Source organism: Anser brachyrhynchus, assembly GCF_964034855.1.
Source record: "Anser brachyrhynchus genome assembly, chromosome: 2".
NCBI lineage: Eukaryota > Metazoa > Chordata > Aves > Anseriformes > Anatidae > Anser > Anser brachyrhynchus.
In genome coordinates, this window is record NC_137695.1 from 109126958 (window position 1) to 109153630 (window position 26673).

The window sequence follows — 26673 nt, forward strand, 5'->3', positions numbered from 1 at the left end:
TCTGCTGTCAATTATCTGTGAATTCAGTTGCTCAATAGATGGGTGAGACAGAAGATCTGCACTCTGAGAATGGGAGGCAAGGAGTGAACTTGTTGAACATACAGATATATACAGTAGATTGTGACTGTCACTTGCTGGAGGGGAACCAGATGACATAGCTTGGGCTTGGCCTGATAAGAGAATTATTAATAGAGTACAATATGATTTTGGTTCCAGTATGGAATAAAGGAAGTTACCAGCTTTCTGTCGATCCATGACAATTAATTGGTAATGGCAGTGGCACTCTGTCAACTGGCAATATATTGATAGCTCTAGGTAATAATGACTAGGTGTGCTGGAAGGTTTTAGGGTGAAAGCTCAGCGCAAGTGTTTTGCAGATTTTGCAATCCGTATGAAGTATATTTACTTTCTACAGTGTAAAGGTATGAAAAGATACCTTATCTGTAATTTGATCTAGTAAAAATTATTCTAAAATATGCTTTGTAGTTTCTTTGAAAGTGTTTTTAATACCTTGGTGGTATATTAATATTCTCTTGATTATTCTTTTGCAGTGCTCCGAAACCCTTATATTTTAAACCTTTACACTGCTTGAAAGTGCATACATTTTAAACTTAATTTTTGAGTAGACACCACAGATTAAATTAGCTAGTTCTGCACATTATTTTTCTTTAAACAATAAAGACTTGATTCTCATTCTGATTGAATTCTGCATACAAATTGACTTTAGACTTAGAGTATCCAGCATTAGCAGCATCTGTATTAAGTTTGGACTGAACTAATCTTTTGGAATCTTTAAATATGGGATTGTAAGCCAAAACTTAGATATCCAAGAGCACATCTGGGTTGCATAGTATTACCTCATTTGTGTAAGGTAGTGTTCCTAGTTTCTTTTCATTAGTTTGTTTTCTGTTGGCTGGAAAGAGGAATTTGATACAGGGTTTGTTCTGGCAACAGAAAAAGTTTAAGGAACTTCAGTGATGTGTTTCTTCCTGTATTGAAATTCATATTAGAAGTCATGATTTTGGTACGTAGCTAGATATAGTAAATAAACCAATAAAATACAACTAAGAAATGCTGAGCCAATTTAATATATTTAATGAGTAGGCAGACACTACTAGCTGTTCTGTCAAGTACAAATTGCATACAGACATAAGTAGAATAATATTTATATTGTTAGATTTCTTAAGATTGCTGTTATTTCTTCCAATAAGTAACGACCTCTTCCTATGAAGATTATTATGCCATTTATAAAAAAAAAATAATAATAAATGAATTGCTTGAAAAGTTCTTTAGGATAAGCAATTGTTTGCTAAGGAAGGCAAAACAGCCTATTGGTTTGGACTAAAAGAGAGAGGAATGTTGTTTTTCCATCTTGCAGTTTAGGTATTTTCAGCCTGCACTAGATGGAATGAGATAGATCTCAAAAATGCAATCATCTGATGAGTTCAGAAGAAAATGGATATGTTTGCTTTGATTCTATTTACATCTGTAAGATAACAGCATGAAATTAATAGTATTTTGTTTTCAGTATTTGTCATTAAACATATTAGTATGTGTAGGGAAATAGAGAAGACATTTGGAAATGGGTAACCTTGGGTTAATTAAATCCATCTGGTGGCTGACTAATGACAGGAATATTGTATCCAGGGAATCACTTAATGCTACAAGATTTGATAATGCACGAGAAGTTTTCTAACAAAGCAGTCTTACAGCAAGCGAGGACTCGCATGTAACTAGAGTGAAAACCAGTCCCACAGAGCACCTCGCAGAATTGCAAAGCTCTGTTTCATGCAGTATGTCCCAGAAGAACTGAAGAACTACATTTTTTGTTCCTTGAGATGCAAAATTATAAATGGCAAATGAAGTAAAGCTAGTTTTCAGTTCATGCTACATAGAGTTGGCTTTTATGGGACTAATTTAACTGGATATGTTTCTGTGCCTACTACAGTCCAGGACAAAAAAAAATAAAAAAAAAATCTCAGGAAAGAACCTGTAAAGGGTGTGAAAATTAGCTTCCAGAGGCACTGTGGTGAAAACTGAAGAAAGGCAGGCTTGATTTGTGTCAGCTGGCAATCTGATCTTATGTAGATCAACACCTGAAGATACTTGTCTCTGTGCACTGTACTTTGTATTGGTCATCTGTGCTGTTTGGAGTTGTTTTATCTGTGATTTTGTAGCTGAAAGTTACTGTTTTCCTATTTGTTAGTTCATAATATCTGGAAAAGAAAATATCATGCATAGTTTGCTATTATTGATCTAATTTTTTGATTAAGTTGCATTTAATTTTTTTGTGCATTTGTACAGAATATGATTTGGAGGTGGGGGAAGAAAACCCTGAAGTTTGTGGAGTCTTGGATGCTTTTAAAGCAAGCCGAGCATGATAACATCAGATGAAGAATAGTTCATTATATGTTGGTCTGACAGATGGGCAAAACAAAACTCTGAGAGATTAACATTATTCCACAATTTAATTTTTAAAGTGCACAAAAAGAGTGGCTTAATAGAATTGAGTATGGGGAATGAGTTTGTTTGCTCTACGTCTAAGGAACTTGTCTAAGCTTCCTTCGTAACAAGTAGAACAAAATAATGCTAGTAAGTGATTTATCTCAGCTTAAAGCAGGCATCTAAAATAGTTCAGATGAATCACTGCCTCAAATATCTTTCTCTTTTGTATGTGGTGAGTTTAAAGTGACCGTCTCAGATGCATACATCCAGAGTTCGATTAGATGAACGCCTCCCACACTGTCACATTTTAAAAGACAGAGATAGTTATTGCTTTTTGTAGATGCTGAAGAAAATGGTTTAAATAGTACATTTTTCAGAGGCATTTTTCATACAACTGTGTCAGCTCAAGTGTAGCAATTTACGATGTATTCCCAAGTAGGTGCGTCATATGTTAGGACTTTGAAAATATGGCCTGAAACATAAGTTTACCATATATGTTGTATTTCTCGCTTGTGAGTGTTGGTGTACAGAAGGTAGGACCATGCACACACCTCCACACACACAGTACAAAGACTGAGGACATGCTGAGAACTTGCTTGCTGTACAGAGAAGTGTATTCACTGGACAGCTTAGACTTGAGAGCACACAATACGTAAACAAGTTTGAAAATATTAATTGACCTAATTTAAAATGTTTTCTGTCAAGCAATGTAGCTTATTAAGCATTCTAGAAAAAAAAAAAATTGCCCGTAATTTTTGTGTAATCTTCAGCAAATCTGTTTCTACTAGTAAACATTGTAGCGTATGTTAAGAGTTGATAGTGACTTCATAGCAGATGAATTAGCAGATGTATATTCTGTGGAACTGCTTATAATTACATAGTAGCTATGGTTACCAGGTTAAAGAAATTACGGCCTGATGATGAACAGAAATAGATTGCAGCAGACTGATTTGTTTTTGAGTTGCTTAAAAGCAAAATGCTCGAGTACATTCTGAGTCATCATGGTGCTGTACAAGTAATAAAAATATGAGTACACTCTATTTGCTGAACTGGCATAGTGTCTGCTTTTTCAAATCCTGTTTTCATGTGGAATTGCAGTACTTTTCTAAATTTTCATTCTGATTCTATATAGTTTGAGAATTGGGTGCCAAGCACATATTTGTAATTAGACCATTTAAATTCAGATGTCAAGAGTCTGAATGAATATTGCTAATATTTTCATTTTGATTCAGTACTGGACAAAGCTAAGTTCAGGCATAGGCATTCCATATTCAAGAAAAATTGTATTCACTTTTTCTGAAATCTTACTCTCAGAATTACCTAATGGAAGAATTTATCTTTTCTTTTGCATACTCCAGCACCTAGAAAGAAATGACAGAAGCGTGGGTGAATTCAAGTGGGAAGGGCAGAAATGGACACACGGACATTATTGCACTGATCTTGGTGGGCCCACTTCAAATGTTTCCAGCATATATATTGCCTAGAAACATCAAAAGTACTTGAGTTTGTTTCCAAAAGCAGTGCAGTTGTTGAGGAGTTCAAGCCCTGTTGACTTAAATGTTAAGAAGAAAAGATTGAACATTTTTAAGTTTTTGCATGCTCATGGTTTGGAAACCCAGGCTACGGTGAATTGTGTTGGATTTAGGACACTAAAAGTCACACAGGCTTTTCTCAATATGTTACTCTCTTTTTACGAATTACGAACTACAAAGAACTGCATTTCTACATTTAACTTCAACTTAATTCCTGCAGTGTTGTCTGTATGTGATAGTGTAGAATAAGGTTTTATGGCACCATGCTCTTCTTTAGAGTACAGATTTAGACTTATTCCTTTGCACAAGGAAAGCTTTCCTGGTGATCCTCCTTGGGCCAGTGTAATAGTCACAGTAGGTTTGCAGGCTGGACATACGAAGGCTAAGACTTTGTGACTAATGATTCTCTACTCTATAAGCGTAGCTTACAAGTGAACAGCTACGGGATCGTACTCAGTAGGTCTGCTCTCCTTGTTTTTACAGAATAACCAACCATGACTACAGAGTCGGGATCAGATTCTGAGTCCAAGGATAAAGAGCAGGACCAGCAAGAAACCCCTGCACAGCCAGGGGCAGCGGAGGTCCAGCCGCAGGACCAACAGCAGCAGCAGCTGAGCGAAGAGCACCAAAACGCACTAGAGCAGTTCTCAGCTGTGGCAGCGCACAGCACACCGGTGAAAAAGGAACAGGTAAGGGAGCCGTGCGTTATTCCTCCTGGGAAATAATGACCCTGTTTCATTGGGATTGGAAATATATATTCAGATTTGCATGGAAGGCTGTTTGTTTTGACGGTTGTAAATTTCAATTGATTGGTCTTCTGCATTTAAACATAATAGTCTTCATATAGAATGTTTGGAAATTCATTTCTGGTCTTTCAGACTCCAGTGCTTAACTGTAAGGCCAGTCTTATTAACTAAGTGGGAAACATTTTCCATCTTGCATTTGCATCAGGTAGCAAATGGTGCCAATTTTTAAGAAGCTGAAAATGTTTTTAGAGTTCATTTCTTCTTTGACACCTGCTGAAAACTGATTTCATGCTTGCTTGTCTGATGTGTGAGCCATAAAGAAACTGTGGTCTCTTAAGCTTTGTGTAGTTCTGAAATGACTGCATTATAATTACTTTAACTTCTCATGTAATAGGTTTTAGAAGGGCTGTCACAGGATTTTTCCATTTGGTTTATTGTTGCACTTATTAAATTTGTGGCAGCCGTTTTCTTTTTCCTGTTAACAATTTCCAGTCAATAGGATTAACAGGCATTGTTCTTCATGGGTAAGTGAAACAAAACTAATAAGGTACCTGCAAATCACATCCCTTTAGATCTGTAAGGTTATGACTCCCTTCTCATGGCATTCACCTTTGAAGAGTGGAATAAGTCAGTCTTGCACCTCGTCTACTCTTAAAATAAATAAATAAATAAATAAATAAAACTCAGATACTTTGAAATAAGGTCCCGTTGTTTTACCTAGCTGGGAGGCAGTGCTGGTGAAGCAAGCAGAGGTAAGGCTTTACTTAATATCGTTGTGAGTGTTTCCCCCAGAACTGCTTGGGACTGCCTGTGCTCTTGGGTTTTAAGCTTTTTTTCCTCAAATACAGTCCAGATTTGCTGTTGGTGAGGAAAAAATGGAGCATAAGCAATTTCAAATACAAGCAAAGCCTTCTATTATGTCCCTTATTTAGGGACGTATTACGTAAGAGCTTAGGATGACAAATATTTCAGGGACCAAATTGAAAGAGGTGTCTGATTTCTTATACCCCAAGAAATAGACGTGGCAAGGCAGGGTTTCTGGTGTTTATAGCTACTGAAGATCAACCATTGGAAGAACTGCTTTTTTTTTTTTTTTTTTGACTGCTGACCATTCCTGCCACTGACAAACTCTGATCAGCCTCTCTCTATCCCCACCAAAAACTTTTCTGTTCTTGTTCCTACGCCTTCAAATTGTATATTGGGAGAATTTCAGTTTCTGAATTAGATCAGAAATTGTGTCTAGTTAGTTTGGGGAGAAGATGAAGGGCTGCTTGTCAAGGAGAAAAGACCACTACACAAACAGTTCATTAACGTAAAATTCAATTCTGCCAGATCTAGGCATGAGTATTATCAATTTTGTTCTTCCAGACATCTTCACTGATCTTTGCTCTTGAAATTTCTTCTGATTTTCTTCTTTAAAACAAACAAACAACAACAAAAAAAACCAACTACAATAACAAAAAAGCCCTTAGGCACCAAACTGTCCATCTGTGTTTATGGAGGTGTGAGTTTGGAGGCCTGAGATGCCCTTGTGCGCTGTGTGATCCTCTTTCTTTCCCACCTGTGCTCAGACATCTGTACAGCCTTGATAGATCTGGGTTAGTGAAGAGATATGAAATTTCCCATGTTGAGATTACCAGTTTGAATCCAAAATTCTCTGTTGTCAGGTGACTGCCAGGTCTAGCAGCGATGATCTGCTCAGTATATTTCGTAGTAGCTTAAGTGTCTGCATCACAGGAAAGAACTACTTAAAAGCAATACTAACCAACAGAACTATTGGCAGTAACGTCATTAAAAAAGTCAAAAATTGTAGATATAATGGGCAAATGGATATAATTTTCTCTCTTGCTGTCATTGAACACACTGTGTCATAGTATGATATATTAATATAGGTAAAGATGAGAAAGCTTATGGTCAAAAAGCACAAACCCTGAGGCAACTTGTGGTGCACTAGAATTCAGTCCATAACATTGAAAATACTGCAAAAATGTGATCTGAGGGAGGGAAAGAGGATGGGGGGAAGAATGCAACAATGTTTGTAGAGTTCAGAATAATCCACTGAGTATGTGGAATTTTCGCTGGCCATTTTTTTTCCTAGATACCACAATGTCAGGTTTCTTTAGGAAGAAGAAGCTTAATTCGCTCTGAAAGTACCTCAGTGCCTAAACATGTCAGCATAGTTCAGGAGATCTTCTCTAATAGTTCCCGGCATGTTTTGTTCTTCAGACAAATGGGAGTAAATCCATTGTATGATTTTAACCTAGACAGATTCCTCTGATCTTAATGTAGACAGGAACCTAATAAACAAAATAATGTCAATACTGGTTTTTTACTTTTATTTTTTAATATATATGTATTTATAAATAAGTTAATGTCTGCCGAAGTCTTGGGTTAAAAGTGTCTTCATGAAGGAAAACAATCACCAATCTAAGGATTCAAAAAATTTGTTTTCAGGCTGAAGAAGTTTCTAAAATTTAAATGGCTGAAGGGTACCCTTGCTGTCATGGGCTTTTCTCTCAAGAAGCTTTCCTATTTTCTTTAAAAAGATTAATTCCATGCATCTGTTTTTTGGTTTGGTTGGTTGGGGTTTTTGGGTCGTGGGGAGGGTTTAACTCTTACATGAGCCACCTGCAGTGATGGTATAATACCTCCAGCCCCGGAATGACTTTTGTACATGCAGATGTGCATATGTACCTTCCATGGTAGATTTCCTTAAGAAAACATGCAGAAACCATCAAAGAGTCCCTCTGCCCATCAGTGGTGGGGGCCCAAGGAGAAGACATCTCGAGTCTTGTTTTCCTCTCAGTGTAGTAGGTTGAACTGCTTGCCAGCTGGCCTTCGTGGTTCTAGAGGGGTAACTGGCCTCTAGTCTTGCTCTGAGCCTGGAGGGACTCTCCCCCTTTGTCAGGGCCACTGTGAGCATTAAATCCTCAGCAAACAGCTAATCTTGTGACATATGCTGTGCCTTCATCTCCCGCCAGCCTTCAAAGTATACGAGGACCTTGGCTTCCGGATGCAGAGCTGGCGTCCAAGTACCGGGAGGAGGAAATCCTCCAGGTCTGGAAATAGATGGGGGAAGAGCCAGCTGGTGGGTTGTGAAAGCAGCTTCTTTGTTCCTCTATGCATCTTCATAGTCGCACTTTGTTCTTATCTCCCCACCCAGGAAAGCCCAGGAGACCTTTGCTCTGCCCTCACCTGTAGGGAAAGTAGGAATGTGGGGTCTTGCCTTGCCTCTTCGCAGCTGGGGCTTTGGTGGGAGATGGTGCTGTGGCTGACTCCAAATGCCCCCTTCCCCCTTTCACATAAATGAAAAAGGAGAGCTTATGGCTCGTTTGTATTAAATCTCTTGGGGAAAGTTCCCTGTGATTTAGTGCCATGCTGTTGTTGCTGGTTATATGATGCAAGGTTGTTTTGGTCTCAAAGCAGATTAAAGCCTTTGGACGGATTTGCTCCATTCTCATGAAGGTTTATTACATACAATGAATGGAAACAGACTCGGAGGATTAATTTACGATATTATTTCCAGTGATGCTTGTTGCTTCTTACATAGAAACCATTTGGAGCCAAAATGTTTGTTTATTTTTTCCTTGTAGCAAGATAACTAAAAGGTTTTAAATATATATATATATATATTAAAACTCTAGCTTAGGTATTACTGCACTCCTGATGAGGTTTTGTTTGGAGACTACCAGGGGCATAACTGATTTGAAAGATAATGACTGCGGCATAGTGCTGTTGCTAGGAAGGGCAAAATGCTGTAGAGCTGTTCTGGCTTTCATCTATTGCAGTGAAAAGGACCACGAGCTGTGCTGCATCATGGTAACTCTTCAAATGGTCTGACCCTCAGATAAACCCAAGGAAAAGTAACCATGATTGTTTCTTCTCTCCCCTTTCCCCTGCAGTATATTTGTCCTTCAAATAGAACCTACTTCTTGCCAGCTTAAAGGACTTATCGAGCATCTGCGGAGAGCAAAATCCAGCCTCTTGTCCTGTAGTTATCATCCATTAGCCAGCCAGCTGCACATAAAAGATGTTTGGCCTCTTATTTCCATCCTGTTTGTTTAACCCTTTGCTCAGGCATTTGGGGAGCCTTTTGCTCTCAAAGGCACATCTCACTGATATCAAAACTAGTGCAAACCTAATGGTCTTTTCCTATTCCACATGGAAACATGATATGATTTAATAGACACAGGACTCTAAGGTAATATCAACAATCTGTAGGAATGTCTCTTCATTAAGATGTTTACTTATTGTTCAGCATTTCCAGTAGGTGAAAAAAGGGTCCGAGTCTGAGAGGGATTTTGTAACTATGGAAAAAGAAGAAACCTAAAGTATCTTCATGCATGTTCTCCCCTCCCTGGCTTTTCTATACCTTTGGTGCAAGGTGCAAGTGTTGGGGGGAACACAAAGAGACTTTTCAATAGTTAATGAGGAGTCTGCCATGCATCATGGGCCCTCTTACCCAAGCCCCACGCTAGACCCACTTTATTGGTGTGCTGAAAGCAAGGTGCATAATACACTGTGTTGCACGATCAGTTTGTCTAACTTATCTTTCTTTCTCTTTCTAGGCCACAGACAAAGAACAAGAGTTTGCAGCTGCAAGCGCAAAACAGCTGGAATACCAGCAGTTAGAGGACGACAAGCTCTCTCAAAAGTCGTCCTCTAGCAAACTTTCCAAGTCTCCTCTAAAGATTGTCAAGAAACCTAAAAATATGCAGTGCAAAGTGACACTCCTGGATGGATCTGAATATGCATGTGAAGTAGAGGTAAATTGCTTCTTCCTTTTTTTTTTATTTTGTTTTTGTTGTTGTTGTTGTTTGTTTGTTTTTTCATTCTTTCTGGAGGAAAATAATTGAAATGAGACTTGTAGATTAAGACTTAAAAAAAAAAAAAAAGAAAAAAAAAGAGAGAAACTAGATTCCTGATTTAAGCAAAAGTATGAATAGCTAGATATTTCACCAATGCCATGCACAAAGCTACTTCCATTGTTTTCTGTGGAGATGGAAGAAGTTACACAGATTTGAGCTCCGGTGAGGAGTAGTGAGCAGTCCCTGGAACAGCCAGAGACTTTGGATTAATATTTTGTCAGCTCATGCCACAAGAGAATGCAGAAAATGAATTATGAGCAGTAAAGTCCATAAACGAAGAAGGATTTTGATCTCATAGGACTTCCCTTCTCTCTGGTACTCTGCTGAATAGGGACTCATATGGAGTCACTATCTAAATAGTAGTTTTGACCATCAAGAGATAAGTGGGGACACAAGAGATACCCAGGGGAAATGTCAGAAGTAAACAGAAGAGTTAGAGTGTGGAATTTTATGTGCTTCTCCACTGTGTCTGGGAATCAGAACTATGTGTAAACATCACTGGTGTAAAGTTGCTGGTGATTTTCTATAAGGAAACTCGCCTTCCTTCTGGGACTGTGCCAGGAGTCTCCTTTGGGGAGGGACAGTCTTTGCTGCATTGTCACTTAGGAACCAGTTGGTCTGTGATTGCTGGCAGCCCCATGCTGAGAGGATGTCTTGCCTTGAACTCCAGAAGGCCATAGTGAAGTATAGGCATAAGCAAATTTAGCATCTTAGGGTGGACCTGTTTCTCCATTCAGCCGCTCTAGCCATGTCACTAAAGCGGTCTTTGAGCAGTGAACCTGTCTGTCCTGAGCCTGCTTTTGGTTGGGAGGCCACTCACGCAAGGCAGGCCTGAGCCCCAGCCAGAGCAATGTCCTCCTGGAAGGGGAAGGATGTGCGTTAGAGGGATCAGCATCGCCTGCCCTCCTTTGGGTAACTGCAGTGTGTAGTGGGAGTCACCCAGGGAGGACAGAAGATTAAAAAGGGAGGGATGGGATAGTCTATGCACTTGAAAGGGGAATCCACGGGAATACAAAGGAGGAGAGCTCACGTTGGGGGCAGAGGGCTGAGGACAGGAGTGACTGGTTGGGAGCCAGTTTCTGACATCCTTGCTCAGATTTCACTCAGTTGCTCTTGTTTTAAGTGCTCTGGAGAGTGATAGGTGAGAAAGAAGGTTTTACAGTTTGGGCCAAATATCGCTATGCTATAAGTTAGCTCCAAAGAGCAGTTGTGATTAAGTTGCCTTTATAGCAGTTTAGCAATCGTGCTTTTGACTTCTAGTTTCAGCGGCCAAATCCTGTATTGTTTCCGTCAGACTAGCAATAGCTTTCTGGTTGCATACTTGTGACTATTAAGTTGTCATTTCTTGACCTGTAGTCCCACTTTTATCTGTTAAAGATAGTGTGCAAACCATTAACCTGGAAGAATGATTCTGCTGGCTTTGATGGAAAGAGTGATACTTGTTTCAGCTTTTGCCACTCGAGTGGAAAATCTGAGTCATTTTTTGGAATACAGTCAAGCAAATTTTACAAAATAGGAGTTCTATGGAAATCTTGTCTACAAGGCTGAGTTTTATGAGGATAAAAGATGGAGCGGAAGGGGAGATTTATTATGTTAGACTCTCAATTATGCAAAAAAAATGCTATGAATAATACTTTATTTTAGGAAGTTTCACTTTTCCTCTGAGCTTGGACTTGGAGTTGAAGTGTCGAAATGCTAGCATATAGAAACCATCACGTTTTACTGCTTGTCACATTTGTCTGCTTTGTAAGTTCTGAGTAACTCTTGAATAATATGTCCAATACAGGTTTTGTATACATTTTCTCTATCTAGACTGCTGAAATATCTTGCAGTTGTATTGAGTGTCATCAGTAACCACTGTACCTGCTTCTAAGATGATTAGAATTCCTCGGGAGAGTGTAATATCGATGAGAATAGGGCTTCCAAAAGGATGAATCCTCAGATTACAAAGCTGTAATACTATGATGATGAGCAGGCCATTGAGTGCATTGAAACAGAATTTAGTAGTGAAAAGTCAAAAATATTTCAGGGCACAAGTACAGCTGAAGTGACACGTGCATTAACACCCCTTAAATGAATGACCCAGACCTTGAGTCCTTCATAGATGGTATTGTTAGCATATTGTATGCATCGAGGATGCAACTGCAGATACCTCTCCAGGACACCCCACTCTTTGACCCATGGGAAGATCCCCAGGGAATTCCGCTTTATATGTGCATAAAGTTCAGAAAGAGCGAAAGGAGTCTATATCCAGCCAAGACAACCGATGTGATGTTTGCTGTGCTTTTTATCCTGGGGAGAAAAAGTGTATACAAAGATATTTAGTAGGCTGGGGAGACTGAGGGTCTGTCACAGGAGACATTTCAGAAAATCACATAGGAGCTGAAGATGAAGTTCTGTTACAGGAATTCTGGGTAATAATAAAGTTCTTTTGCTGTTTCATATAAAAAAAAAATGGTGCTGCAGTCTGAGAAATAATCAAGTCTTAAAAGTCTTAGGAGGGACCGAGGCTGAGGGAGCTGGGGTTGTTTAGTCTGGAGAAGAGGAGGCTCAGGGGAGACCTTATTGCTCTCTACAGCTACCTGAAAGGAAGGTGTGGGGAGCTGGGGGTTGGCCTCTTCTTGCAGATAACTAGTGATAGGACTAGAGGGAATGGCCTCAAGTTGCACCAGGTGATGTTTGGGTTGGAAATGAGGAGACATTCTTCTTAGAAAGAGCAGTCAGGCATTGGGACGGGTTGCCCAGGGAGGTGGTGGAGTCACCGTCCCTGGGGGTGTTCAAGGAAAGGTTGAATGTGGCGCTTGGGGACGTGGTTTAATGGGTGACATTGGTGGTAAGGGGATGGTTGGACCAGATGATCTTGGAGATCTTTTCCAACCTTTATGATTCCTTGAAATAATGCCACTTTAAAACAAAAAAACAAACAAACAAACAAACAAAAAAACCTATCATGTTTTAAAGATACCCCACAAGTAAGCTTACTATATACTTTTAAACTGAAAAAAATACATCTTGGTGTATTCAAAGACCTAACAAATTATGGAGGTCAGTAAATTCCCCAAGGTGAATTCCTTAAAAAGAAGGGCGGGCAGGGACACGCCAATCAAATATTTAGTGTTCCCATTTCATGAGTTTTACCCACGTAACTGCATCTCTCAGCGTGGACAGTGGCCCAGGGTAGGGATGTGACAATCAGTGGATGTGAGTCAGAAACGTCATCCTGTGTTGCCAGCTCCTGTCTTCCATTTCTGTCTGTATGTTATGCTTCTACCTACTGAAGGCTGAAAAGCGGTGTAATCTAGAAGGACTGGAAATTTAGAAACCTTCTTTTGGGCTAGAATACCAGTTCTGTCAGTGAATCTTAACTTGGACGTACGCCAGTTATTTATCCCTCTGGAAGTGCATTCCCTAGTCAGGGGGATCATTATAGAATCCATCAGTAGCTCTATAGAGTGCTCTGCAAAAGACAAATGCTTTTATATACATTAAATATTCATATCATTTAAAGAAGCTTATTGCTCTCAAGTAGAGCACAACCTACAGCTTATCAATTATGTGTTCATCCAGTTAAAGACCTGACAGCCGAAATTGCACATGCTCTCACAGATTGAGATGCTTCTGAGACAGGTTTGGTTAATCCATTATCCCCTTGCTGTTCTTTGTTTCACAAACCCCTCTTTCCTATTCCCTATCCACTGCTGACAGTCTTTACTGCCTTCCACTGTTCCTTTCAGTCTCTCTCATGCCCAGTACATTGCATATGTGGCACCAGGGTCTTTTCATATTGTATGAGATGTATCTGCAGAGGAAAACGTAGTGGAGGTATTAGTGTAGTGTAGTGGAAAATGTAGTGTTAACTTCAAAGGGGAGGTTAACAGCAATTTATCTAATGTGGTACCCTTTCATTGGAAAGATCTTAAGCAAATGCCAGATAAAAGATTCTTCCTGTGGCCCTGCACTATTACTGCCAGTGTGTTGTATCTATCCTGACCCAGAAAGTCTTTCATGCAGTAAGACATTACGAGCCAAAACCAGGTTAAATAGCTAATCCAACCTGTTAATTCATCCTCCTCCAAAACCAAAAAACAGAAGTGTTACCATCTGCACCGCTACTGCAGTTCTCGGCTGGGAGCTTGTGGATGGTAGCAGCAGGCTTATTTAAGAGGCGTGTTTCCTTTCCGAGGTGGGATGGCCACCTAATGGGGCTTCACCTGTCCAGGAACAGCTGTTGGCTCTTGGAGCAGAGTTGTTGCTGATGTTGTCACCAGCAGCGTCAAAGCAGAGCAGCCTTGGGTTCAGTACATGCCTCCCTCATGTCCTAAAGCAACTGGAGGTTTCTCAGGGGCGCTCAGACACAGCAGTTGTCACAGCCTGCTCAGATGGATGCTGGCCCGTGATTTCAAACGAGGTGCCCACCCCTCCTGGAAGCAGTTCTTCTTGTGCTGTTCATTGCGCTCCCCAGCTGGCACCAGGATCAGAAATGCTTCTGCTCAAAAGCAGCCAAGCCCATAGCTGGGGCCAAAGCTGCTCTGGCAAAGAGGATGCTGAAGGCTTCTCTGTAAAGCAAGGTAGGCCTATATATTGCATTTACTTGTTTAGTTCTTCAGACCAACAAAGGAAGATCCAAGACTGTAACTTGATTTCAGATAACCTTAAAAAGGACGGTGAATGCACTAGCTGAGGTTTTTCCTAAGGTACAGGAAAACAAGCAGAAGTAACTTATTTCTAAATTCCTCCCGCTGTAAGTAGGGGTCTTCAAGTGCTTTAGTACAATTGCACTATTCCTAGGATTTATCCCTCTCCACTTCCCTCTCTGCCTCATCTTGTTTTTCTGCTATATAGACTGCTGCATTTTAATTAAAAGATTGAAGTGGAACCAGCTGTCATTCTCTTCCTTATATGTTGCTTAATTTGAAGTGTTTTTCTAAAACAGGTCGGAATTTATCTTAATTTCTGCTCTAAACATACACAAGTTATTAATCACAGAGTGAGATCAGAAAGCTATAACATAATCTGTCTAAATAAATGGCAAAATAATTAGATTTCATTTTCAAGGGCTAAACTGCCTGAGCCCATTGGTAATTTATACTATTTCTTCGTTCTTCTACCACTTGGACTTCATGACTGTACAGGAGAACGGTGAAAGAAAATAAATGTTTCCGTGGCAACCTTGCTGTGGCATCCCTGCAGCCCTCTATCAGACAGGTTGAATTGCCATGTAATTCAGATACTGTGGAGAGCGTGGAAATCCAGCATCTCAGGAAGCATTACTAGTACCCCCTCTTCTTGGTGGATGGGGGTCAGCTGAGGTAGCAGGGGATTGTTAAAAATACACTGTTTTTTTTACATGCGGTTTTCTGTCAAGCTTCTACTTTCACCGAAGCATTAATCTGCTGACCAGTACAATAGCCCCTTCTACACTTCTTAGAGGGTCCTGCCTAATCAAGACCCCATTTTCTTAGCAGTCAGTTTCCCCACAACCTCAGAGGCCTTCAGAGTACCATACTTGAATGGAAGGGGTGAGATGTATTTCCATAGATTTCAAACCAGGGTTTATGGCTTGGACAGAGGCCGGCTGGAATGAACAGGTCGCTGTCTGCCCTGCACAAGTATGTGCTGAAACTCCTCCTTGCAAAATGGGCTTGAAGTGAATGGCTTCTCATATAGCATGGAGTACTGTGTTTCACAGGAATTTTTCTTTTCATGAGAAAGTGAGGGTGTAAGGATGCTTTCTGTAATAAATTCGAGAGTAAGGATGGTCATAGGACAGACTTGAAGAGTAAAGAATGAGCAGACTTATTTTTGCTCTGCCACCATTGCCAGAAAAAAAAAAGCAAAAGTGATGACTTCAATATTGCATGTGTTTCTTCTCCTGGTTTTCCACATCTGGCTTGTAATACTACCTCCGGAGGAAAAATCCTCCCATGTCTCGGTACACCAGTGGCAGAACGAGCAGCCCCGCTGTCCCCCTGCCCGGTGCAGTGGCTGGAGCCAGCCCTCCCTTCCCCAGGAGCTGTCTCAGGGCAGACGTGTGCTCTGCTTTGCCACGGACAGTTCAATAACGTTGCCTTTCTTACTCGTTTTGAGGTAGACGTTAAGGTCAGGAAGGAAACTGCTGTAATAATATGCGCTCTGCTTTCTGAAGGGTACAGTTTCAGTTACCCCCTGCACGTTTTAATTGTTTAATGAATTCCACACAGTCTCGTGCAAATGGCCTTACATGTGAAACTTATTACTGAGTGCAAGAGGGAATTTTTTAATAAGTCTTTTCCTTTTGACCTACTCTCTGCTTACATTTCAGTTAATTTAATAAGAACAGCTTCGCGTTAGGTTTTTGTTCCTTACCTAGGACGTGTTTCAGTAAATGTGACTGGGCTGAGATGCGTTGTCGGCATTATACAGAATGTTTTCTGTCCCCAGACCCGCTAATTAAGGCTGACTTAGATTAGCCAGGGGATTCAGTTAAGATCTATCTTACCTGACACATGTCAGTAGGAGTCTGAGTATTGCCTGAGTATGTTCCAACTGAATAGAGTTAATATACAACTCTTCTGGCTTACTTTTTAAAAATACAATGTGTGGCTTTTTATGAGTTAAAATACTTGTCAATTCAGGAAGCATAATGTTCTGGAAATCAATATCCATGTTCTTCAGCTTATAATAATGAACCAATGAACCATGAGGCTGAGCAGAAAAGGTTTTTTTGCTTAAGTTTGGTAATTGAAACAAAAATAAAAATGTTTGGGCTTCCTTTTAGAGCTTTTCTTTCCTTTTTTTTTTTTTTTAAATTTTTCACTGAAGATAAATAAATCAAAATTTAAAAAAAAAAGTCCAAGAATGCCGGTGTGGCACCTCTGAGCTCCTCGCAGCTGGGAACGTCTGGGCTGCGTGGTATTCAGGGGCAAAATCTGTTATAACCTGGTGGGGAAATGGACCTAAATGATAAAACAGCTGGGTCTCTTGTGTTTCCTTCAGTTAATATACAAGTGTTTTATAGAGACTGAAGGAGAACCAAGAATTAAAGCCAAGTCACTGTTTCAGATGTGGTACCAAGTAAGCAGCAGGTTGGGCTTTAAATTCTGCCTTTCAGCACAGCAGAGGACATGGTTACAGTGAGAATAAATACCAGAACTTTAAATTTAAAAAAAAAAAAAAAAAAAAAGTATTGTACATGTGCTCTTGACATCTTCTTTTTGCATCTAGTCCTCTTGTCTTTTGTTAATAGTTTCTGAAAATGATTTGAGCAGTAAAATGATGGGTTTAGGAGACAAACATCTTCATTTTGATACTTTGGAGGCAACAGCCATTTTTCGTAATGGTGTAAACTATCAAGAGGGCTAGACCTACATTGACAAATAATTTCAACTGCCCTGAAATTGCACTTTGTAGAGAATAAATCATTAACTGAAAACTTCCAAGTGAAATGTTGTCTCTGGTTCTCTCCCCTTGGTGAACCAGTTGGAAATAAGCCAGGCAACAGGAGCTTGTTTTCCATCTGGCAGACTTGTATTTATGTAGTTAGTTGGTTTTGGTCACGCACACTCAAACCCAGCTACTGCAGGCCAGTTGCTGGTTAACCTGGGATGATCTTTTACCCCGGAGTGATAGAGGTCTGTCTGCTCCAGTGCCTGTCCAACCTCAGCGTTGTGCTGCTTCTTTGTTCTTCTCAGTGGACAGGGAGCGGGGCTCCTGTCCTTGTCACCGTCCTTGCCGATGGTGAGACTGCATCAATGCATCCACATTTGTCTTCTCCAGACGTGCTGCCTGGCTCACACTGGCCAGCCTGCAGTTTTTTCACAGGGGTGCAGCCAGCACCCAGTCTCTGCAAGTGTTTTTTAAGTACTACTGGAAAATTAATCACACATGTCACAAGAGAAAGGCTTTGCTTACCCCTTTTCCCTTCCCCAAACTGATGCTCAGATTTTAATGCCTCCTGCTGTTTCTGGACGCTGTGTCTGTTCCCTATTTACCCCACATTCCCATTCTCCCAGTGACGCTGGTGATTTTCTTGTCCCTGCTCCAGTCCCACTTTTGCCAAACTTCCCTGCTTTTTGTGGTGTTTACTGGCCTCTTTCTGAGTTACTCAGGTGCCTGTTACGTGTTACAGCTCCCAACCATCCAGTCTAACCTAATCGCTGACTCTGTTGCTAGTTGTTCCTATTTTATAGGTGCTGTCCCCATGTTAACACTTAGAGTTGCTGTTTTCAGAGCAAAACCTAGTCAGTGCTCACTTTATCATCCCCTAAAAGTATTAGCCGTCTCATAAAATCCTGACACCTCATAGGAGTGATTTTTCCAGGTGAGCCCCATGCAGTGTTCGCTGAGCTGCCTGTATGGTTTGTTACCCCTGCCTGTTGACAGAGAGAACAAAATACCAGAGATAGGACTGGGCAGTGAGGAAACACCTGCATGCGACGGAAAGCCGTGGTGGGCAGAGATTTGTCTTTCATGGTTGATCTTGCTCTGGCAGAAATGGGTTTGGTGTGAAGGGGAAAAAGCTCAGGTGAAGTTTACAACCACAGGGAACAGGCTAAGTTATTTTTCTTGACAACCCCAGCACTGATGATGTGAAGCTCTCTAAGGTACCCCAGATCTAAAAGCCTGATCCTCATGGCGCCTCTCCTGTCTCAGGAGTGTCTTTCTGTGCTGTGGTTTCTGTGTGATGGTTTTTTTTTTTTCCCCTCTAGCCTGGCAATGTAGGTCAGGGAGAGCTCTGTGGCTTTTAAATTCATATGGCAAGATTACACTTTAAATCTGACTATGTTTACAGTGGGGCTTTTTTCAGTTGAAAATAAACCCGATGTTTATGGTTGATTTTTGCTGATAGATGCCAGTAACCATGTATGGTGCAGGTAGTGGTGTGTTCCCCGTGATGATACACCTGTGCACAGTTACACAGTGGTTACACAGGAGAGATGCACATTTGCTGAGCTCATCCAAGACCTGGGAAAATAAGGAAAATATTTATTTTTACACCCCCCACTGGAAAGCCTCAGCTGCTGTATTGGGTCCCAACAGACCTGCTTGAGTTACTGCAGATCTTCTTGCAGGAGGGAGTGCAGTCAGAAGGCAAATGGATCGGCTGTCTGTCTGGTTAAACACCAGACCCAAACAATCTGTGTGCTCCAGCATACTGAGCAAGGGTAGTACTTTCTCTCTTGAAAAGCCTCCAAAATGATGGAATATGGTTTATTATTGTATGACAGGATTTAGCAAATGTGTGAGACTAATGAATGTGCTGAGAATTGAACTGCTGTTTGAGAAATAGTGGCCATTATTTATTTTTTTTTTCCAGTATTGGAGGGGAATTCTTGTAAGCTGTTACTAGATCTCAGTTCTTGCAGTATGAATTATGCCGATGCATTTGGGGTACCTAAGCATTCGGTAGTCATCACATTTGACATGCATTTCTTCAGTTGTGCACATGCAACTGTTCAATATATAAAACCCTTCAATATATAAAGACATGCTCCAGAGTATTTATTATTCCTCAGGTGCCACCTCCTGCAGCTTAGCATTGCCATGTACAAAGTGTAGGCTTTATTCGTAAACATGCACACTGTGTAGCACACCCATGAGTACACTTAGAGCTCATGTGATACCGGTGTTAGTGTGATCTCTGCTGCTGCTGTAGAAGGCAAAGACCCTAATTTGGTTCGATTCCAGCGTCAGGACTAGGTCACCAATCTTCTTACAGGGATTTAGCAGTCCCCTCAGTTTTTTTAGATTAGTGCTGGCTCTTTAGGATTGCAAGCTCAAACAGTATTAAAGAAGGTTGCCCTGATAAAAACTGTGTCATGTTATACAATGTCACTGATACTAGGTGCAGGTATGTAACTATAGCACAGACAGTGTTATCTATTTATCTAAATACTTGAATTAAATACTTAGGAGGTAGCTGTCCAAAATGGCTCTTTTTAGGAACAGTAATATATTTCAGTGTTCTATACACAATAAATATCAAAAAGATGATAAATTATAGAACCACCATGATGAGGAGGTAAAAGAAAATCAGTCTTCACTGTATGTCAAAATACCTTCTAGTCTACTGTATGTTTCTCTTATGTGGCATTCATTTGTATGTGCACAGCAGTATGGGATAGAGTTCTAAATTAAGAAGCAGAGGTAGACAGAATAATATTGCATGTTTTATTTCAAACTTTTACATACATTAGTCAGCTACACTGATGTACGTGTGGGTCCTTGTGTAGAAATCTTCATTAAGAGAACAACTGGAGAGCTTGTATTGGCATACAGCTTTCAGGCAAAGCACTTCTTTGGATGAAATACATTCACACTGAAAAAAAAAAAGTATTTTCATCATAGCTTTTATTAAACGAAAGGTTTTAAATGTCTAATTCTTAGTTCTCCACACATTTGGCTAAATTGTTTATGCAATACATTGTATTTGGAATTGTGACCTAGAACATTTCCATATGCAGTTTACCAATGAATTTTAGTTTGTAGTTATAGTGAAGTAGATGAAAGATTAAACAGTATATCATCTTGAGAACCAAAAAATGAATGTGTTTCACTGAAAACTTATTATTTTCATTGCCTTTGTTTGCTTTGCCTCCCAAAGTGCTATCAGAAAGTTCCTGTTCAGTATCTCCTACCTGTGCTGCATAAACTGCTTACAAACTGAATAGAGAGTATTACGTCGTTGTGTACATCCAGGAGATATGTGTCCTCATATGTGTTCATTTATAATAGTCTCTGTGTACCAAAGCTAAGATTTTTCTTCAAGAAACATAAAATAGTTGAAGTAAAAACACCAGATGAGTTTGTTTCTTTTGTCATTTAGTTTTTTGTCTGTTTGTCTACATACGAGATGGCAGTGGGATGTCTGTTGTTTGCTCTGTCCATTTGTTTGCTTTGCCACTTCGTTGCACAGCATTGTACAAGTAACTTCAGCAAAGTTTTTGCTGAGTAGCAGAGGTGGCTTTCTTTCAAATGTTTTATGTAATGCACATAACATCAGTCTCAGCATACTAAACTTTCAGAGAAAATAAAATGTTGGCTTTTCTGGAACTTTCATTACCATTTTCAGCAAATGCAGCAAGGGACTTAGGGGGCTAAACTCCAATGGTTGAGTCACGTTTTGCTTTGAAAAGATCTCATCCTGTTAGTTATACACATTTTCTGTAAGATGCACTTCATTAAACCGGAGGAAAACTTGCTGATTTTCTGCCAATTAACACTCCAGGAAAGATTCTTCATCCTATTTTTCTTCCTGAATGCTACACACTTAGCTTCCTGCTGAGGGATTCATTTGTGAAACCACAGATTTGAAGAAATTTGTGGATTCTTTTCTCCTCTGTCACCTTTCTCCTTCATCATCTTTTCCCAGTGGAGAGAAACTGTGGAGGAGAGAGTAAACAGCCCAAGAGAAAATCCTCTAACGATGCAACGTATGAATATGTGAAAGTAAAAGGAAGTCAAACTTCTTTAGAATGGCTTCTTACATTTATCTTCCTTGAGGAAAATTAACCCCCTGCTATTTTTTTTTTCATCTTCTAATGAAAAATACAGATTAGTTCAAAAAATACATTTTCTCTATTTGGAAATGTTTTGTCCTAGAATGCAGTGATTAGCTTCTAGAATTTCTCAGTTCAGCCCTTTGTATGTTGGCCAGATCAAACTTATCTCAAAACAATACAGGCAATGTCATAGCGAGTAGATTTTTATTTCACACACAGATAAAAATATGCTTTTTACCAGAATTATTGCTTGAGTTTAGGACCAGTGATTGTTTCTGCATAGATGGAGTTGTGACATGGTCATCTGCTCCTCCACATTTGGAACCACACAGCACATTTATTTACTTGTAAGGTTGCATGTGTTTGCACATACACATATTACGTGTATTAAATTATGCACATATTTGCATATGCACATTACATTATGATTTATTCATGATGTTGAGATCCTTCCACAGAGATGGAGTTCTCATTACTAAAGCGATCTTGGAAACTTGCATGCACTTGCCCCCTTTACAAGCAAGTAATGACTATTGGCTCAAGTCATGTTTTTTTCCGAGATTGGGCCAATTTTTGTGTACGATGGGTAATTCATGAGCAAAGAATGCGAACGCTGTCAGGAGGCTGGAATTCAGCCACTCTGAGGCTTGCTTACTGTAGATATCTCAGCTGGGGGAGTTTGTGGGAAGAGAGTGCTTGCTGCGGCAAGTACAAAGTATTCCTGCTAACCAGCTAATCATTTACACTTGTTTGTGTTGCAAGAGTAATTGCAGAAGCTGCAGGATGGGGAGGATGAAAGTTCCGCCTTGTGTATGTTACTTATTTGATGCCATATGTGTCTCAAATTTTATGTGAGTACTCCTTGCGTTTGCATAGAGGAGACCATCATCGTGGCCTGCGCAGTGTAGAAACTGAGGTGTTAACAGAAAATCTTGCAAAATGCTCTTTGGACACAATTAGAAACTCTTTCATCGTGCATTGTAAATGAAAAAAAAAATAACTAATACTTCTCCACTGAAAAGAACGAGGGGAAAAGAAGAGGCTAGTACAGTCACATGCCAAAACGCATTACTCCATGCAAGACTGGAGCCAGCACACACATTTGTACAGAGTATTATTGAGACCCATTGGAAAGTGCAAATGCTAATTAGGAATGTGAACCAGATAACCTCAACATCATTTAAAGACCAATTATTTCTACCGGGATTTCATGATCCTAATCTGTTTGTCCTTCTTCCAGCGATCATGCCCACTGGAGTTATTACAGTAATTGTACAGAAGTTAACGCCAGGCCAGTGCTAGTGTTGCGTTGTTCACTGGCAGCTTGACAGCTTTCCTGAGGAAGGCGGCAATGTTATGTTTGCATATGTATTCGTGCAGAAAGAAATGTGCAGACACTTTCCATTTGAAATCCAAGTCCACAGCTGTGGTATCTATTTGTCTCTGCTCCTTGACTGAACAGAAAGGGAGGCAAAGATTCAGCTCGGTGGGGTGCCCTGACCTTGTAGGTACTATGCAGCAGAGATGATGGGTGTGGGTGGCACAAACGAATCCCATTATAGCTGCTTGGCTGGGGGACTCTATCTTTGGGTTTTTCCTTGCCCGTAAAATTTGCCCTCGATGTGATCGCTTGTAATTGCTTTCAGACAGCACTGGCATACCTGCATGCTGTAGACAGCTTCCTCCCCCAGCCCTTGCTCAGCGTTTTGCATACACATGAGACTGCAGCATTGTCTGCAAAAATAGAACCACGCTAAAACTGCGACACTTCGGGGGTTGCAATAGCTTTAATTTCTAGGAAGCGGAGAGGGCTGTTTTCTGCTCTTCGGCTGCACATACTGTTTCCCTATCAGTGAGAGGAGGGTAATCTACTAGTGAATAAAAATAGAGCACAAGAGTAGGCCAACACTCTACGCTTTAATCAGGTGTAGGATGATTAACCCCTTAGTGGCTGCAGAGGTGCAGGTGGCAGCCTGCAAATTGCGAATGGTGGTGGTTCAGGGGCAGCACAGGATTGCTGAAACAGGAGCCACAGCAGCCTGAAGGAGATGTTTCTGACAGATGGTGTTTCCCGGCCTGCAAAGAACCAAAATTTACCCATTGGAGGCAAGCAGTTCTGGATCCTGAAAAGTTTCCTCTGGCATAATTAGCTTCCAGTCTGGGAAGCACCATCCAGCACATAGTATTTTAAATCTCCCTGATCTCTTCTTATATCACAATAAATAGCAAAGACGGTTCACAGGGTCTTACAGCACCTACATTACAAGGAGGGTGGTGTTACATCTTTATATTAAATTGTTGGTTGCTCATTTCCCATGCAACTTTCCTAGTTGCTTATCACATCATAATAGCATATGGATTTGATAGCCTGATTGCTTCATCTGGGGGTATTACCTGAGGGTCCTGATGGACAACAAGGTGAGCAAGAGTCAACAGTGTTTCCTAGAAGCACAGACAGCCAGTGCCATTCTGGGCCACGTTAGGCAGAGTACTAACAGCAGCTGAAGGGAGGTGATCCTTCCCGTCTGCTCAGCACTGATGAGGCTGCACCAGGAGTGCTAGGTCATTTCTCACCCAAGAAATGATAGACCTGGACATACTGGAGAGAGTCCAGTGAAGGGCCACAAAGATGATGACAGGACTGGAGCACCTCTCCTGTGAGGAAAAGGTCTGAGAGACCTAGAACTGTTCAGCCTAGAGATGAGAAAGCTCAGGGGGATCTCATCAGTATGTACAAATACCTGACGGGAAGAGTAAAGACAGAACCAGACTGTTCTCAGCAGTGCCAAATGGACAAGAGGCAATGAGCAAGAATTGAAATACAGGAAAATCCATTTAAATGGAAAAAACAAACAAACAAACAAACAAAAAAAAACTTTTACTGTGAGGGTGGTCAAACACTGGCACAGGTTGCCCAGATAGGCTCTGGAGTCTCTATCCATGGAGATATTCAAAACCCAGCTGGACCTGATGATCCTGACCCTCGCTGGTCCTGCTTGAGCAGGGGGCTTGGACCAGGTGACCGCCAGAGGTCCCTGCCACCTCAACCCTCCTGTGATTCTCTGATTATATTAATGTGCAATACGTATTTCGTGACTGAAATGACAAAGTATGAATAACAAAGGCTTACATTTTTTCACTTTAATAATGTCCATTCATCTTAAGTACATTACAGCTTATGGGTTTAATCATAATAAAGGAAAACTTTTTCATTTTTCTGCATTAAGAAGTACCAGACGTTGTACCCAAATGTTCACCGGTGAGAATAATTAACTTTGTAATAATCTTGTTATCCACACAGAGCTAAAATGAAGTACCGAATTTTTCAGGTCCTCATTCTCTATAGTGTACAATGTGTTACCTTGGTCTGGCGGGCTTGTAATGGGGCAGGGGTGTGAGGGATATTGGCTGGAGAAGTTCCCTGAATTTAAAACATCACAGATGAGGGAGGGGACATACGTGCTTGTTCCATCCACCAAGTACTTGCTCTTTTTGCTGAAATACATATTTTAGTAGAATCAACCATTTTATTTCTTTTGCAGTGCTGCAGAAAAAAAGGTCATCATCAGCAAAGATATAGAAGGGAAGAGCGTCCCCTGGGTGGATTAGGGCATTGCACGGGTTGGGGGGGCAGAGTGAGCAAGGGCTTGCTGTGGAAAAGTGGCAAAAGTCAGGCAGTGAAGGGGAGAAGTGGAGGAAAGGGAGGTGTCAGATAGGGTGAGCGATGCTGGCTGGCCAAGAGGGCTGTAGAACCAGGCTGGGGGGAGCTGGGGACAGGGAGCGGAACAGCAGCAGCGGCATGAGAAGTCGACGTGGAGAGGGTTGAGCCTGGGCTGTTTCTGAGGAAGCCAATTAGGGACCCGGAGAGCCTTTTGTGGCCTTCTGCCTCCCGAGGAGGAAGAGGCTCAGGTCCAAAACCAGAGGAGAAGCTGGCGAGGAAAGACCGCTGTTTCTCCTCTCCCTTGCGTGTGGGAATTACTGGCGGGTGCAGACCTGCCAAGTTTACTGCTGTTGGCTCTTTTCACTGTGAGCTTGACCAGGAGGCTGTTTTTTTCCGATTTCGGTTTCAAGCGAGAGCTGTGGGCTTTACAGAGTTGCAGGGAAGAGTCTGTGAAAAGTGTAAAGCTTTTGCTCCCTGACTTCTGTACTCATTTATACTGTGCAATGTATGCTTTGCATTCTTTATGTGGTCTCGATTCCCCAAAGCTTGAGCAAAGTGCCTCTTTTTCACATCTCTACATTTCATTTCATCCCATTCATGCCTGAAGCGTATCTAAGAATATCTGTGGGGGAGACTCATCCCATGTTTTTACCTTTCACAACAACTCTTCAGTTACATGGCCAATATGTTATAGCATGGAGTTTTTTTTTTGATCCACTAAAAGCATTGCAAAGGCAATAGGCACAGTTTTTGACCTGTTGAGAATTGCTTTACATTTTTGATATTAAGCTGTGATTGCCCTGTCACCCCCAAAATGGTGGAAGGCAAAGGTTTAGCGTGGGTTGAGGAGCAATATGATTTTATAACTTGGCCTTTCTCTACTTCACCTCTCCTTCCCTCTCTCCCTGCCAAAGCAATGATACCTATTGCCTTATCTGTCATGCTTATTTGATTGCATGGTAAAATAAAAGTAATTAACAGGAGCGTGGGAGGTCTGTTCATTTGCTTTAAGTAAATATTCCCAGCTAAACCTCTTAATTTCCCATGGATTTATGCAATAGCCTCCCTTCACTGTGTTTTTTTGCTCTACAAAGGCAGCAGTGGTGGCTCCATTTCCAGGCAGCGTGCACCCCCAAGTGATAGGAGCCCCTTAAATCCTGTGCTGGTGGTAGCACACGGGTTGGCTCTTACCTGGGAAGTGACATTCAGGCAGCAGCTCCTCTGTCTTAACACTGATGGGCTTTTCTGTGGACAGAAGTCGTCCTGGTAAGGTTGACACACAGTGAAGAGAGCATCCTTGTCAGGAAAGACTGTCAGGTACATGTGGAGTTTCTGAAGCCCTCCTGCAGCATCAGCAAAACTTACCAGTGTTCAAATGCAGCAGGAATTTTGTGAAATTGGAATTTTGGCTGAGTGCAGCTTGGGCATCTTCCTAGGGAAGGAAGAGAATAGATTTTGTCATGGGCAAAAAACAAGCCATGCAAGTTATTCCAGGCTTACTGTATTTAATCTCACTTGCCCACAGTGCATAGCCAAACAAGAAATGCTGAACGTTTTTATTACAACGCAGCCATACACAACTCTTTCCTACAGTTCCCTATGAAAGCATCGTGCCTTGCAGCTGCTAGCTGCTGTTTCTCAAAGCTGACATCTGTGTGGCTGTACAGATCGGCCACATAAAACAGCTCCTGTGTTGACCTTGTGTGACTCCTGAAGAGGACATTGAAGTGTTGAAGTGTCACAATTCAAATGTAAATGGTGCGGTGGGGAAGCAGGTAACCTGCTTATTCCTCTTTATTTGATATAAACACTTTGTTATCAAGTAGAAAGGCAAGAAATTTGGCAAAATATGGCATTGCTTGTTTGTAGCAGAGGTGTGACTGTTTTGGCTTGAGGGCTCTGGCTTTGTTCCTCTCTGCACACAGTAGTGGAGCCATCTCA

The 26673-nt window shown here is 41.0% G+C and overlaps 1 protein-coding gene across 42 annotated transcripts in view; it reads left to right on the forward strand.

Moving 5' to 3' along the window:
• The window catches only part of EPB41L3 (erythrocyte membrane protein band 4.1 like 3), a 145908-nt gene that overhangs the window by 69687 nt on the left and 49548 nt on the right, over positions 1-26673 (forward strand). For 33 of the 42 annotated variants that reach the window (XM_080581933.1, XM_080581895.1, XM_080581932.1 and 30 more), the window contains exons 2-3: positions 4461-4666; positions 9292-9489. In XM_080581933.1, the coding sequence (XP_080438059.1) occupies positions 4472-4666; positions 9292-9489 (393 nt within the window). In that variant the 5' untranslated portion in view covers positions 4461-4471. The remainder of the gene's footprint in view (positions 1-4460; positions 4667-9291; positions 9490-26673) is intronic. The other 9 variants (XR_013947227.1, XM_080581935.1, XM_080581915.1 and 6 more) reach the window with 1 other exon arrangement.